At 41.0% G+C, this 16896-nt stretch overlaps 1 protein-coding gene across 5 annotated transcripts in view; it reads right to left on the reverse strand.

The window, feature by feature from the left end:
- Positions 1-3738: 3738 nt before the first annotated feature.
- The window catches only part of LOC306850519 (CDAN1-interacting nuclease 1-like), an 82433-nt gene continuing 69275 nt past the window's right edge, over positions 3739-16896 (reverse strand). For all 5 annotated transcript variants that reach the window (XM_079386187.1, XM_079386188.1, XM_079386185.1 and 2 more), the window contains one exon: positions 3739-4169. In XM_079386187.1, the coding sequence (XP_079242313.1) occupies positions 4028-4169 (142 nt within the window). In that variant the 3' untranslated portion in view covers positions 3739-4027. The remainder of the gene's footprint in view (positions 4170-16896) is intronic.

Here is a 16896-nt window from a genome sequence, read left to right on the forward strand (position 1 = left end):
TTGCACGTGTGGTGATGGTCTTGGTGACTGTGACATCATCAGTGCATTTTTTGATGCAAGCAGTCACAGTTTCAGTGTACTCATGCAGGTCTGTGTGGTTGTTGTAGGTGGCTGCCTCTTTAAACATGTTCCAGTCTGTGTCCTGAAAGCAGTCCTGCAGTGCTGAGGTGGCATTGTCTGGCCATACTGTGATCTGCGTTTGAACCGGTTTGGTGAGTTTGAGAAGTGGTCTATATGCTGGGATTAGCATAACAGTGATGTGGTCTGAGTACCCGAGGTGGGGGCGGGGTACAGCCTTGTAAGAGTTCTTAACTGTTGTGTAAACAAAGTCCAGTGTGTTGTTTCCCCTTGTTGCAAAGTTCACATGTTGGTAGAACTTTGGTAAAACTGTCTTTAAGTTTGCGTGGTTGAAGTCACCGGCTATGATGAAAAAGCTGTCGGGGTTATTTGTTTGTTGTTCACTGATGGTGCTATACAGTTCATGAAGCGCGTCCTTAGCATTTGCACACGGGGAGGATGTAAACCACGACGATAACAATGACCGTTAACTCCCGCGGCAGATAGAACGGTCGACGCATCACAAACAGAAACTCCACCAGCGATGAACAGTGTTTTGATAATACCGTAGCATTGTTACACCAGTCTTTGTTGATATACACACACAAGCCACCTCCGCGTGTCTTACCAGACAGTGATGAATCTCTATCCGCTCGGAAACTGGTTAGCCCGTGCTGCTGAATGGCGGAGTCCGGGATGTTGTCATTTAGCCATGTTTCGGTGAAAACAAACACACAAGAATCCCTTGCCTCATGCTGTGTAGATCGACTGAGTTGAATTAAGTCCAGTTTGTTTTCCAGAGAGCGAACGTTTGAGAGCATGAGTGTTGGAAGAGCCGGTCTTGTGGGGTTAGCTCTTAGCCTAGCTCGTATACCTCCGTGCTTACTGCGCTTCCGTCCTCTCTCACACCGCTTGTGACGCTGCCTTGTGCGGGTAGCATCAGTAGGCGAGGCCGCGGTCTCGAGGTCCGGCTCCAGCAGTAAACAAAGGCCTTGTAGCTTCTCAGTAGCCGCCGGCGAGAGTTGTTGCTCATACGCGTTGCCGATATCCAAAAGGCTTTGGCGATCATAGATGAGTTTTGGAGTGATTTCCTTATGAGTTAGTGGTAAACTGCTGCTTAAACAGCTGCTTAAACACTGGAGCTGCTTAAACAGTGGAGATTTCAACTGCGATGGAAAGCTGATCAGAAAAGCCAGGGTTAATTGCCAGCAGAGAATATGAGTGTGTGTGTGTGAAGTGTGTGAGAGTGAAGCAGCACATCATAACACACCTGCTGCGCTGCTGAGAGATGAATATGTTAATGACGGAGCAGAAACAGCTGCGAATCACTGTAGATCTGCTTGCTGTTCCTTCTTTGGAAACGCTCATCAAACCAGCGTTTCACCAAAACATCACGATTGTTGATCTGGGGGAGTTTGAGATCTCCTGTATTAAAGGTTTTAAGGTCATCATTTACTCACCCTCATTCAGCCATATGTGACCCTGGACCACAAAACCAGTCATAAGGGTCAAATTTTTGAACTTGTGATTTCTACATTATCTGAATAAATAGCTTTCCATTGATGTATGGTTTGTTAGGATCGGACAATATTTGGCTGAGATACAACTATTAGAAAATCTGGAATCTGAGGGAGCAAAAAAATCTAAATATTGAGAAAATCTCCTTTAAAGTTGTTCAAATGAAGTTCTTAGCAATGCATATTACTAATCAAAAATTAAGTTTTGATATATTTATGGTAGGAAATTTACTAAATATCTTCATGGAACATGATCTTAATATCCTAATGATTTTTGTCATAAAAGAAAAATGTATAATTTTGATCCATACAATGTTGGCTATTGCTACAAATATACCTGTGTTACTCATGACTGCTTTTGTGCTGCAGGGTCACATATTTGCATGAAATCCAATGAGCTTTGAAAGAAGTCTCTTCTGCTCACCAAGGCTGCATGTATTTGATAAAAAAAATACAGTACAAATGTGAACTATTATTGTAATTTCAAACAGCTGTTTTCTATGTGAATGTGTTAAAGTGTAATTTATTTCCGTGATCAAAGCTGAATCCTTGATGAATAAGAGTACTGATTTTATTTATTTTTTAAGTCTTATGAACTCTGAATGCAGAACAAAAAATCTCACCGCTTTCTTTAAAAATATCATAATGTGTCTTGATTTACATCTTCATGAAACAAAACTTATCCCTGGGATGGGACCCTTTGAAAAAGCACACCTTTGTACCTTATTCCCTCCTAAAAGGTGCATTTGTTTGTACCATAAAGGTACATATCAGTAGGGTCCCGCCCAAGTGATGGTTTTTGTACCTTTTTTTCTAAGTGTGTGTGTTAGGAAAGGCATGTAAAGGATGACGATTACCATTTGTAGGTGAACTACTCCTTTAATGCTGTTTATTGACACACATTAATGAGAGCTCGTGACATCAAACCCATCAAGCTTCAAGAGCACCAGTGTTAAAATCCCAGTGACCACCCAATCTAAAAGTAGAAGCAGACGCTGATGAACTATGAGCAGCTGGGAACATCAGGACGCTCGGAGCACAGTGTAATTCACATGCACTGAGGCATTATGAACACAATGACAGGAAGCTCTCCAGAGGAACTGACTCGCCTGTTTACCGTGTTTTTACTTCTTTCTGTACTCCATTAGGAGCCGGTCATTAACGGGGCCCGGGTGAGACCCATGGGTCAGATGTTTAAGAGTCACAAATCATGCAACACTTTACTGTGATTTCACAGCAGAGACATTTGTACAGCGGACTGGTGAAGAGAGAGAGAGAGACTGGTCACTGTGGGTCAGGATCTCATTAACCCTATAAAACCTCCTGTATCAGATTTGATACGCACATACCTCTAAATGATCAACATGATCAGTCTTTGCTGTTAAACCTGTTTCACTCTCAATCTCCATGTCTTCTGTCGTCTGATAGTTTAGAGTGTTTTATCCAGTAAAAGCTCTTTTAGTGTAATTGTAGAAACGTCCAGCTTCAGCTGCTGCTTCAGTGTCTTTTTCTGTCAAATCTTGACTGATTTTGATCAAGTAAAGGTCAGAATAACTGCAGTCATATCTCCAGATGAACTCTTACTGGACTGAAGCAGCTCAGCTTTACTTGATTCTCCATCAGCATTGGACTGCATTGCATTATATGTTTGGATCCTTTCAGTCTCATCTTACTAAGACATTGGAAATATAGAGCAACCACTGATATTTAGATCATTTTATGTCAGTATCTGCTGCACTGTTATAAAGATCTCATTGATTTACATTACATACATCAGAATTTCATCTTTCTTTACTAAATTGCATATTTTTGCTCAGTTTGAGTTGCTAAATAAAATTGAGCTGTTTCTTCTCTCGTGATATATTTTCTCACTATATGAGACTATATGATCCATAAAAGCCTGATGCATCAAATATGATGCAAAACATAAAACACATGCGCATTTTTTTTGGTTGAATACATTTCTAAATTTCATCCTGTTCCATTTCATTGTTTTTGGACTATTTCATACGTCAGGCGTCACGGGTTAATAGTGCACAGACAGGAAGCTCTTGAGATCTCTGCTATCTCTCCTCGGCTCTTAAGAGAGGAAGTTTTGGAGAGCGTCACTCTGGACTCGACTTTAAGAAAGCTTCAGAAGATACACAGACACTCGACACAGAATATATGAATAGCTCACAACTTTATTACACTTTATTATCAAACACAAACAATAGCAAACCAGCTTGCATCGCTGTCTCTGAGTGAACCCGGCCCATCCGGAGCGCCGAGGGCAGATGAGAGTGACGTGTGTCACCTGTCTCTCAGCAGGATCTGAGGCGCCGGGGTTTCTCTCTCGAGCCGCTGGAGTTCAGCTGGAGTTCACCACAGATGTTTGCCAGGAGTCTCACACTGCAGGAAAGCTAAATTGCTTCCGGATTCACATCCACACCAACAAACGGCCCCGTGACGTGTCAGACTCGGCTCTGCGCCGGCCCCTGACACAGGGTTACAATGTCCGAGGGGAATCCGTCTCTCAGCAGGATCCCTCGGTCCCGCTGGCAGTCCAGCTCAGATACAAACCCATACCAGTAGATGACCAGACCGGGACCAAACCTGCAAACGGCACAGAAAAGATTAGTTTTTCTGAAGAAAATGCACACTAAAAGTTTTGGGGTGACGAGCACATTTAAAATCAGCAGCAAACATGACAAAGTCAATCCTGTGGTCAGCAATGAAGAAAAGGTGATGATTTTATGACAGAACAAATGTTAGCAACCACTGATATGTTAACATTAGGTAACTGTTACACTGCAAAAAAAAGGTGTTCTTCCTCAGTATTTTTGTTTTGTTTTCCAGTACAGATATCTAAACATCAAAATACATCTCTTTGAGAATCAAAAGAACTTGAGCTATTAAGTCTCATCTTTTTTATTACTTTGGGTTTCAAATAGAAAATTAAACCATTTATGGATTCCATATATATATTTTTTAAAGTATAAACTTACTTTTTTCCTTAATTCTTATTTCAGATATTAAGTTTTGCTTCAATAGTACAAGTATTTTGATTAAAAATAAAAATGTTGAATTGAGCAAGACAAAGTTACTAAGGAAAAGCATTTTTTTCAGCTGTTCAGCTCGGCTCTGCTCATGTAAACACGGCTGTGAATGATCAGGACATAAAATGTGCTTCTTTGAACTGAACTGTGAGTGTAAACAGCTGATTTACCCCTAAACCTTCTCACTAGCTATGTTTCCATCACTCTGCTTTTATGCACATTTTGAGTGATGGAAACACTGAATTTCGAATAAAAATGCATTAATTCGCAAAAAAGTTTTTACACTCGCTAGAGGTGGTTTTTGACTTGTGCGAAAAATAGATAATGTGAATAATGGGAGATAGAAATGCATTTGCAGAATAAATTCCTCCCTGCACATCAAAAAATGCATGTGACTTTGTCCTATGTGACGGCTGAACCTGACTAACCAGCGGACTGATCTCATTCACAGCAAGACATTAAGACATTTATACAGAAATACTTTGATGACAGACTTTACTCAGTGTATTTCAGTGTTTTGGTCATTCTGAAATGCCCGAATAAAGTCTGTATAAGTGTCTTAGACGACTGTGTTTGCTATTAAAATGATTATATTCAGTGGCTTCTCCTACATTTCTTAGTGATATATAATGGCAGTTTATTGTTCTCTTTGACTCGTTGGATGGAATCAGTGCTTATTCGCAAATGTTTTATGCGATATTCCAATTTTGCGCACAAGTTAAATTCATAACTTCGGATGGAAACCCGGCTACAGTCAGCTTTACCACAGTAACTGGAGACTGTGTCAGGTCATGCAGTCAGACTGGAAGAGGAGATTTCAGATCAGACGCTCAGGTTACAGCTCAGTTTAAAGTGCACACGTGAATTCCTGCGCTGTCTTTATCACACACTGATTCACAGTCCTGTATCCGGACCCCATGAACCAGCCAAAACTAACAGTCCTTCCATCACTAAAGAACTGCGGACGTTTCCTTCATTACCAGAATCCCATCCTTTTTATGGAGATGTTGTGGAGGTACAATGTAAACATTTACATGCTATAAGACGAGAGCTGAGGCATATGGAGGCTGGGATGAGATCTGGACAGAGAGAGAAGTGCTGATGATCAGATAAGACAGAGCTGTGATCTCACCAACGCACATCTGGAACAACACGCTTCATCAAGGCCTTTCAGCACGGAGAGTTATTACAGTGTTGTTTTTAACTAATTAACCCTCATGTTCTGTTAAGGCTCTGAGATCTCAAGGCTCTTAACACTGACGTATCAGGCTGATAGTTCATATACTGTGACCCAGCGAGACGTCATCAGAAGTTCAGCTGCTCTTTGAGGTGTCAGAGAGTGATTATTGTGCACATTACACACATTCACTCCTGACAGCTGCCTACTCTGATTCGTCTTACTGTATTTCTCCACCCAAACAGAAACAGCGTTAGTATTCTGGATAACAGTCACTTCTGTGTGAAGGATATTTCCACTTCATGATTTAACAGACTAAACAAACTAAACCAAGATCAGAAAATATAAATATTCAAATATTGTTGAAAAGTCTTGGACACTGTGAGAAACATCAAATCTTCATTTGTTAGTGTGATGAACTACATGCATCTAAACATCAATGAAGAATCACCTCGAGACCAGATTTAAATATAATATACTGTATGCCAGTTAACAGTATATCATGCATTTTATATCGAATTTAAGTACTCTTATTTATTACAAAAATAAAAAGACCTTTTGTAATATATCATGGCCTAGTATTTAGTCAATATTTGTTGGCAATTTTTATTTTTTCTCTCTCTCACACACACAGCTTTTTCCTGCAGTTTTTAGCTTTATTCCACCTCATGCATTTTCTTATATTCTTTTTTTTTTTTCTTACAATTTTATACATTTCCATTATTCTGGCCTGTTTCTTTAATGTTTTTCCAAAGTAAAATGACAAGTTTTCCAATTAGTCATTATTCAAGCAGAATATATTCTTTAATTATTTAATATCTATAGTATTTTATTATATACTGCATAAATACTATTAATATCTATAGTATTTATGCAGTATATATGTATATATACATACATATATATATATATATATATACACACATACATATATATATATATATATATATATATATATATATATATTTTTATTTTTATTTTTATTTTTTTTTTAATGATGTGCAATTTTGCAATAATCTGGGGACTGTAAACAGGAATATTTTGAAAAAGGTATAAAAACCTGAGGGACTATATTCATTTTAATTTATCTATTTCAGTGTTGCTCGACACCATTCCTGGACAAACATTGTCATCCAAAATCATGTTTCTCTGCCTCCAGGAACACTGATCTAGTCGTTGCATAAATGCTAGTGGTAATAGTGTCCCTGTTTTATTTTAATAGTATTTGAAGGAAATAAATGACCTAATGTCATACAGTAGCTCCGATTTGCCGGCATTAAATTGAAATCACCTCACTCTATTGGTTCATCATAACTAACCTCAGATGGGTTGGGACAGGATGAATACTGACTGCTGGGTTTAGATGAGAAAACAAGCAGCTGACTACTTCAGCACAACTGATATCATGAGGTCAGGGGTACAAACAAGCCCAACAGAAGCGAACGCGCTTTCAAATAACAGAGCGCACCGGCGGCGAAGGGTCTCGGGTTAAATAGACACGCTTGTAACCCTCGAGGGAGGCGTCTGAACAGCTTCCGCTCTGAAGGCAACACAAAGGCCGCTGTACTTCAATGCAAAGGTTCCATAAATAAAGGTATAAACGGACACGGGCCTCCAATTATAATTGAGGTCTATTATGTGGGCCACCGCTTTGCCACCTAAATCTGGCACAAGTATCGCTCGGGGGAAGTCAGTGATCTTCCAATAAACATCTAACTGCGTAACGAGTCAGTGAAATTGTTTGTGAAATGTAGCTAATTTGGAGCATGTTGGCTTTGGCGGGCGGAGAGAGTGGGATGCCACTGAGAGCGTCGCTGGCAGACACGCTGCCATTAGGCGTAACGAGCGCCCCGCGTTTGATTTTAAAGCAGGTGCCATGCTGGTTAAAAGGCATTTTAATGAGTGCGCAGCACTTAAGAACAAAAAGCTGCAAGGAGGTTCTGAGAGAGAGTAAGCCGGCGTTTGAGTGGCCCTCCTCCCCATCAATGCACACACATAATCACAGCGTAATTGAATAACTAATTACAGCCCTCCGCGGTGTCATCTCTGCTCGCCCGCTGGATCTTGGCAGCTTCCAGAGAATACCTTTCTTCATCCGAGCGGGAGTGCGCTGACATCTAAACGTGAACATCCCTCCGATTGAGGAACACAAACCACACTCGAACAGTCCTTCAGGTTTCACCAGCAGTAACACACGTTCTGGAGGCTTTATTTTTGTGTGATCACTTTGTTTGAGTGTTTATTGTCATTGTGAAGTGGCTCTGCATTGTTCCATTCACTATGGATGGAGTTTACTCTGTGTGTAAACAGCTTCTGGTGAGCCAAGGTGTACAAGGGTTTTTCCAGCATTATGTCATCATACAGTTAAAAGATTGTATATAACTACATAGGCGAGGTCAGGTGATTATAGCATGGAAATCACGTGTTGGTGAGGTTTCCACTTGAAAACACTTCATCCACTGTTGGCTGCTGCCTTCCCAAGAGTCTTGGATTAATCTTCACTAATAAGGATTCATCTGAAAATGCATAGTTTTCCCTTTATCTTGGCTTTCCGTCCACAGTGAGATCATGTTCTTATTCTGATAAAACAGAGCTTTTTGAACACACTCCCCTAAGTGAATCAATTTGAAAACACTGTTTGGTGAGGTGATATTTGATCACTATGATGTTTAATCATGGGACTCAGATATCTCTGTTTACACCAGTATGCCTGTTATGTGCTGTTCACGTTCACAGCGTTGCCATATATATATATATATATATGCGTCATGAATATACGTCATGAAAATGTCCAAATTGGACCCAAAGTGTCAATATTTTGTGTGGCCACCATTATTTTCCAGCACTGCCTTAACCCTCTTGGGCATGGAGTTCACCAGAGCTTCACAGGTTGCCATTGGAGTCCTCTTCCACTCCTCCATGACGACATCACGGAGCTGATGGATGTTAGAGACCTTGGGCTTCTCCACCTTCCGTTTGAGGATGCCCCACAGGTGTTCAATAGGGTTTAGGTCTGGAGACATGCTTGGCCAATCCATCACCTCAGCTTCTTTAGCAAGGCAGTGGTCGTCTTGGAGGTGTGTTTGGGGTCGTTATCATGTTGGAATACTGCCCTGCAGCCCAGTCTCTGAAGGGAGGGGATCATGCTCTGCTTCAGTATGTCACAGTACATGTTGGCATTCATGGTTCCCTCAATGAACTGTAGCTCCCCAGTGCTGGCAGCACTCATGCAGCCCCAGACCATGACACCCCCACCACCATGCTTGACTGTAGGCAAGACACACTTGTTTTTGTACTCCTCACTTGGTTGCCGCCACACACACTTGACACCATCTGAACCAAATGAGTTTATCTTGGTCTTATCAGACCACAAGACATGGTTCCAGTAATCCATGTCCTTAGTCTGCTTGTCTTCAGCAAACTGTTTGCGGGCTTTCTTGTGCATCATCTTTAGAAGAGGCTTCCTTCTGGGACGACAGCCATGCAGAACAATTTGATGCAGTGTGCGGCGTATGGTCTGAGCACTGACAGGCTGACCCTCACCCCTTCAACCTCTGCAGCAATGCAGGCAGCACTCATACTTCTATTTCCCAAACACAACCTCTGGATATGACGCTGAGCACATGCACTCAACTTCTTTGGTCGACCATGGCGAGGCCTGTTCTGAGTGGCCACCATGCTGCAGCTCAGTTTCAGGGTCTTGGCAATCTTCTTATAGCCTACGCCATCTTTATGTGGAGCAACAATTCTTTTTTTCAGATCCTCAGAGAGTTCTTTGCCACGAGGTGCCATGTAGCTTTCCTGTAGCTCAAATAGTAGAGCATGGTGCTAGCAACGCCAAGGTCATGGGTTCGATTCCCAGGGAAAGCAAGAGCTGATAAAATGTAAAAAAAAACTGTAACTTGAATGCAATGTAAGTCGCTTTGGATAAAAGCGTCTGCTAAATGCATAAATGTAAATGTAAATGTAATGTTGAACTTCAAGTGACCAGTATGAGAGAGTGAGAGCGATAACACCAAATTTAATACATCTGCTCCCCATTCACACCTGAGACCTTGTAACACTAACGAGTCACATGACACCGGGGAGAGAAAATGGCTAATTGGGCCCAATTTGGACATTTTCACTTAGGGGTGTACTCACTTTTGTGGCCAGCGGTTTAGACATTAATGGCTGTGTGTTGAGTTATTTTGAGGGGACAGCAAATTTACACTGTTATACAAGCTGTACACTCACTACTTTACATTGTAGCAAAGTGTAATTTCTTCAGTGTTGTCACATGAAAAGATATAATAAAATATTTACAAAAGTGTGAGGGGTGTACTCACTTCTGATATATATATATATATATATATATATATATATGAAGAGTTCATTTGCAAAAACAGATAACTCTGTTTTTTATTATGTTATGTTTTTATTGTTTTGTGTTAGTTACCTGTATTTTTTTTTTTTTTTTACCTAATCAAAATAACCCAACTACAGTTTGATTGAGATTAATTGGAATGTACAATGAAAAAACATGATTTTTGAAAATTGTTGACAAGTGAACTCTTCATATATACTGTATATATATATATCTATATACTGAAAAAATCAAGGCAACAAAGGCAGAATGCAGATGTAGCCTGTGTTGAAGCAGCATACTGAGACAGGTTTGGTGAAGAGATGGTGCTCCAGTGCATCAACCAGAACCTGCATTATCCCTCATAGCATGAAGTAACTCACTGGTGACTCAACAGTGACTGGATGTTATTTATGCTTCTGTAAGACGACCACATCAACTCAAAAGAGAGAAAGGATTCAGTCCTCATGCATGGGCCGGAGCAGAGGACGATGGCGTCAGTGCTTCGGTCAGGGCTTCCTCTCGGCTGCTGATTAATTGCTGTTTATTTATAGAGCTCAAGCGACTCAAGGCTGTGAGCAAGGAGATATCAGCACGCAACCTGCGTCTCGCATATTTTACTGGACCAGCCCCGGGGCCTGCATTCAGGAGCATGGTCACGATAATAAAAAAAAGCCTTCACACAAACAGGATGTTTAAAGAGAGCATGAGACGCAGCCTCGAACGGACGCTACACAGCCCACGATAAATAAACGCTGTGTCCTACTCCATAAATATCATAAGGTGAACATCCTGACATCCCTGTGACACTGTGATGATGCTGGAGAGGTTTCCTTCTGCGCTTGGTTGTTGTTATCGAAGAGCCCGCTGGCCACCAATAAACAAAACACAATCGCTGTAATGAACCCTTTACACAAGACTGTGATGACGCACTTAACAGTCATCAGCATCGGAAATCCTCAACAGTTTTTCATATTTGTATTGTCAAAAAAACTCGCTAAAGCGAGGGTGTTTCTAATGCAGCGTCTATGGGAGGAACGGTACATTTGACATCGTTCTCTCTTCTGACTGCTGTTATCAGCTTCACTCAAATTTTTTCCTTTTATTGGAAGTCGTGAAAACACTATCGTGGAGGTTTTTTTTTGCTATTTGTGATCATGGACCACAAAACCAGTCATAAGGGTCAAATTTGTATGCATCATCTGAAAGTCATTATGAAAATCTGGAATCTGAGGGTGCAAAAACATCTAAATACTGAGAAAATTGCCTTTAAAGTTGTCAAAATTAAGTTTTTAGCAATGCATATTACTAATCAAAAATTAAGTTTTGATATATTTACGGTAGGAACCTCACAAAATATCTTCATGTAACATGATCTTTACTTAATATCCTAATGATTTTTTTGCAATAAAAGAAAAATGGATAATTTTGACCCATACAATGTATTGTTGGTTATTGCTACAAATATACCTGTGCTACTTATGACTGCTTTTGTGCTCCAGGGTCACAAATTTGAGCAAATGGGAATGCCAAAATATATTTGTGGTACTCTCCCATTTACTGACGACTTCCGCTGTGGAGGAACCCGGAAATATGAAAAAGGTCCATTAAGCTGGAACAGATGGCCGTAAAGAGCAAGCAATCTTCCTTTAGGTGTAACTCTACACAACATATTTATGCTTCTATTTTCCCGCCGCTGATGAGCTTTGAATATTTTGGTCTAAATGAGTCTACTCCACCAAGCTACTGTTATAAACATGACCCCCGTCAGACTGATCGTGGCGGCGGTGTTGCAACAATTTATAGTGATATTCTCAATGTTACTCAGAAAACAGGATACAGGAGGTTTAACTCATTCGAAATACTTCTGCTTAATGTTACACTGTTAGATATGCAAAATAAATCTCTCCTATCTCTTGCTCTGGCTACTGTGTATAGACCACCAGGGCCATATACAGATTTCCTAAAAGAATTTGCAGATTTCCTCTCAGATCTGTTGGTTAATGTTGATAAAGTGCTAATTGTCGTGCTAAAGATAAAGTGCTAATTGTCGTGCTAACATTCACGTTGATAATACAAATGATGCGTTAGGACAAGCGTTTACTGACCTAATAAACTCTTTTGCAGTCAAGCAAAACGTCACCGGACCCACTCATTGTTTTAAACATACGCTAGATTTAATTATATCGCATGGAATTGATCTTACCGATATAGACTCTTTTGGAGTCAAGCAAAACGTCACCGGGCCCACTCATCGTTTTAATCATACGCTAGATTTAATTATATCGCATGGAATTGATCTTACCGATATCGTACCTCAAATTGATGATGTTACTGATCATTTCCTTGTATCGTGCATGCTGCGTATTACTGATATTAGTTATATGGCTCCGCGTTATCGTCCGGGCAGAACTATTGTTCCAGCCACCAAAGACAGATTCACAAATAACCTGCCTGATCTATCTCAATTGCTCTGTGTACCCATAAATACACATGAACTAGACGAACTGACTAGCAACATGGGCACTATCTTCTCTAATACATTAGAAGCTGTTGCCCCCCTCAAATTTAAAAAGGTTAGAGAAAAACTTACAGCGCCATTGTACAACAGTTATACCCATTCTCTCAAGAAAGAAACGCGAAATCTTGAAAACTTAGAAGTTTTTAGAAGCCAGGGCAGAGCATATCCGCAAACTCATAGATAATAACCAAAACAATCCAAGGTTCTTATTTAGCACAGTGGCTAGAAATACAATAACAAATGTAGATTCTACTGCGTCTAGCATTTCAGCTTCATTCATCGCACCCAAAGAAAAACTGCAGTGCTTTACAACTATAGGACAGGAAGAGCTAAATAAACTTATCAGTGCATCTAAACCAACAACATGTTTATTAGATCCTGTACCCACTAAACTACTGAAAGAGTTATTACCTGTAGCAGAAGAACCGCTTCTTTAGGTCACGTCCCAAAACCATTCAAGCTGGCGGTTATTAAGCCTCTTATTAAGAAACCACAATTAGATTCTAATGAACTGGCAAATTACAGACCCATTTCAAATCTTCCGTTTATGTCTAAAATTTTAGAAAAAGTTGTCTGCTCAATTATACTCCTTTCAAAAAAATTATCTTGAGAAAAATGAGTGTTAGTGAGGCCAGCAGGGGGTGCTCACCCTGTGGTCTGTGTGGGTCCTAATGCCCCGGTATAGTGACGGGGACACTATGCTGTCAAAAAGAGCACTGTCTTTCGGATGAGACGTTAAACCGAGGTCCTGACTCTCTGTGGTCATTAAAAATCCCATGGCACTTCTCGTAAAGAGTAGGGGTGTAACCCCGGTGTCCTGGATAAATTCCCTCTACTGGCCCTAGTCTATCATGGCCTCCTAATAATCCCCTTCCACTTGATTGGCTCTATGACTCTCTCCTCTCCACCTGTAGCTGGTGTGTGGTGCGCGTACTGGCGCCGTTGTAGTGTGGCTGCCGTTGCATCATCCAAGTGGATGCTGCACATTGGTGGTGGTTGAGGAGAGACCCCCCCTCATGATTGTAAAGCGCTTTGGGTGTACAGCAATACACAATAAAGCGCTATATAAATGCATCATTCATTCATTCATTCATTCATCTCTATGAAGAATTTCAGTCAGGTTTCAGGCCTCACCATAGTACAGAAACTGCACTTGTTAAAATTACAAATGACTTACTTCTTGCTTCAGATCAAGGCTGCATCTCATTGCTAGTATTACTTGATCTTAGTGCTGCGTTTGACACTATAGACCATGACATACTCATAGATCGATTACAAAACTATACTGGTACTCAAGGGCAGGCTTTAAGATGGCTTAGATCCTACCTGTCCGCTCGCTACCACTTTGTTAATTTAAATGGGGAGTCATCTCAATTATCACCAGTAAAGTATGGAGTACCACAAGGATCTGTCCTAGGTCCTCTGCTATTTTCAATATACATGTTGCCTCTTGGTAATATTATTAGAAAATACGGGATTAGTTTTCATTGTTATGCTGATGATACTTGACTATATATCTCAACAAGACCAGATGAAACTTCTAAACCATCTAAGCTAATAGATTGTGTAAAAAATATAAAAGATTGGATGACCAATAATTTACTCCTATTAAATTCAGATAAGACAGAGAAAATTCAGATAAGACATTTTCTCGTTTGGCTCTCAACGAAGGCGGTCGCATTTTTCTCTCCCTCTCCTCCCCTTACCTTCCCTTCCCTGCTTTGCTCTCTCGTCTCGTCTATTGTCTAATACCTGAGAGACTCTCCCTGCACTGCTCTCCAAACTGAAAAATCATGGATTTGATCAACTGGTCTTTCAACGCAATTGACACCATCTTCTCGACGAGAAGTTTAGGTTCGGGGGAACCTGATTGCCCCGGCGGGACATTCGCAGCTGGATACACGATGGACGCACGGGAAAGGTGGCGGGTCGTGTGTCTGGCGGCTCTTTCCGTGGAGGACATTGAAGATATCTACCTATTCGGAATCATGATAACAGGTCTTCTGCTGATTGAGTTAGGCTTTGCCCTGTGTTATCGAAAAATTCAGGAAACGGGTACAGCTGTCAAAAGCCTCACAAGGCTGCCCGTCACGATTGAAGCAGTGGGCAGAGCGGTCAGCACTGAGACTGAGACTATTAACTGCAATATGGATACAATCAAGGAGAAGCTTACGGATTTGAAAATAAAAATTGATGGATTTGGAGACCAAAATGGACAAAGAGAGTTGCCGTGAAAATTGGAATACGGCTACTCGCCCCAAGACCAAACAATCTTATCTTCTTTCGGCTCTCTCACACCAGCACTGCCTCGGACAAGGTCGCTGTTGGAAAAACAATCCTGGGAAGAGCTCTGCAGTGAGATGCTCTTGCGTTCCTCCCCCCTTCCACAGACACATGCGGATTGTTGACTCTGTCTGGGTCCTGATCAAGGCTGTCTCCATAGCAACGTGCTGTGTCGCTATCACATTCTGCGGACTGAGACAACTTGATTTGAATGCCAGCGTGGCGGCTCTCCAGGCTTACAAATACATACATACACACACACATACGCACATACACAGATATGCATTCACCTCCCCACCCCGATCCCTCGCCGCTTTGTACCGCCAGCCTGACAAGCGGGTCCGACCGGTGCCGAGAATGGCTGCAGGACCGGATGGCTGCTTGTCGGAACTGGATTACCTCCCCTGTTGCAGTCGTGTGGCTATGTTGTTGATTGACTATGTGCTTTTTGTTGCTGGGGTGTTTTTCCTGTTCTCACACTGTACTCCCAAAGGAGCATAGTCTGTGAATTATTTTTTTTCTCCCCCCTTTCCTCATGTCATGCTGTATCTCTTCCTCACTTTAAAACAAATTCCTCGTATGTGTAAACATACTTGGCGAATAAAGCTCATTCTGATTCTGATATTACTTATTGGACCAAAAAACAGTACACAGAATCTCTTGGATTACAATTTGCAACTAGACAGATGTACTGTTACGTCCTCTAAAGTCAAATATCTGGGTGTTATATTAGACAGCAACTTGTCCTTTGAAAATCATATTTCCCATGTTACAAAAACAGCATTCTTCCATCTTAGAAACATTGCCAAGCTTCGAAACATGCTACCTATTTCTGATGCAGAAAAGCTAGTTCATGCATTCATGACCTCTAGACTGGACTATTGTAATGCACTGCTAGGTGGTTGTCCTGCATCTTCAATAAACAAGCTACAGATAGTCCAAAATTCAGCGGTTAGAGTTCTTACCAGGTCAAGAAAATATGATCATATTACGCCAATTTTACAGTCTCTGCACTGGCTACCTATTAAGTTCCGTATCATTTACAAAATATTATTACTTGCCTATAAGGCCCTAAATGGTTTAGCTCCTGCGTACCTAACTTGTCTTCTACCACGCTACAATCCAACCCGCTCCCTAAGGTCGCAAAACTCTGGACTTTTGGTAGTACCTAGGATGGCAAAGTCCACTAAAGGAGGTAGAGCTTTTTCACATTTGGCTCCCAAACTCTGGAATAGCCTTCCTGATAACGTTCGGGGTTCAGACACACTCTCTCTGTTTAAATCTAGATTAAAGACGCATCTCTTTAGCCAAGCATTCACATAATGCATTTTATAATCTTGTACTGCAGTTATATATGATCAAATGTACATTATTATTATTCTTTAGCTTGGGTTGAACAAATAATTTTTGCTTAGATGGAACAGCAGCTACGCTAATTATATCTCTATTTGTTTCTCTGTTGATTAACATCCCGTGGTAGCTAGGAATTACAGAAGTTTCAGTCTGGATCCAACCCTTAAATGATCTGAGATGACCGAACACCTGATTAAAAGATAATGCCAACCCCTCAGAGGACTTCGGAGGATGCCAAAGCTCAGACAACATACAGAATTACCAAATTTTTCTATAAATTAAATATATTAAGGTTCTGCAATATATAAATATATTGTGGAAACTTAATTTCCTGTAGAGCTGCTTTACAACGATTTGTATCGTAAAAAGCGCTATACAAATAAACTTGAACTTTCAATCCGGACGTGATGCAGAGGAAGTGAAATGTACCTCCTGTCGATACGCCAGCTGAGATTAAAGCAGGATTAAAGCCTTCTATCTAAATGCCTCGGAAACATCCCTGGGCCTTTACAGCTCACGTCTCATTTAGTCCCATCAGGGTCAGCTAACGGCCGCTCGAACCCTGAACCCGCGACACATATTGATAAGCTCATTAATGCGTTGGG

Source organism: Barbus barbus (genome assembly GCF_936440315.1).
Source record: "Barbus barbus genome assembly, chromosome: 30".
NCBI lineage: Eukaryota > Metazoa > Chordata > Actinopteri > Cypriniformes > Cyprinidae > Barbus > Barbus barbus.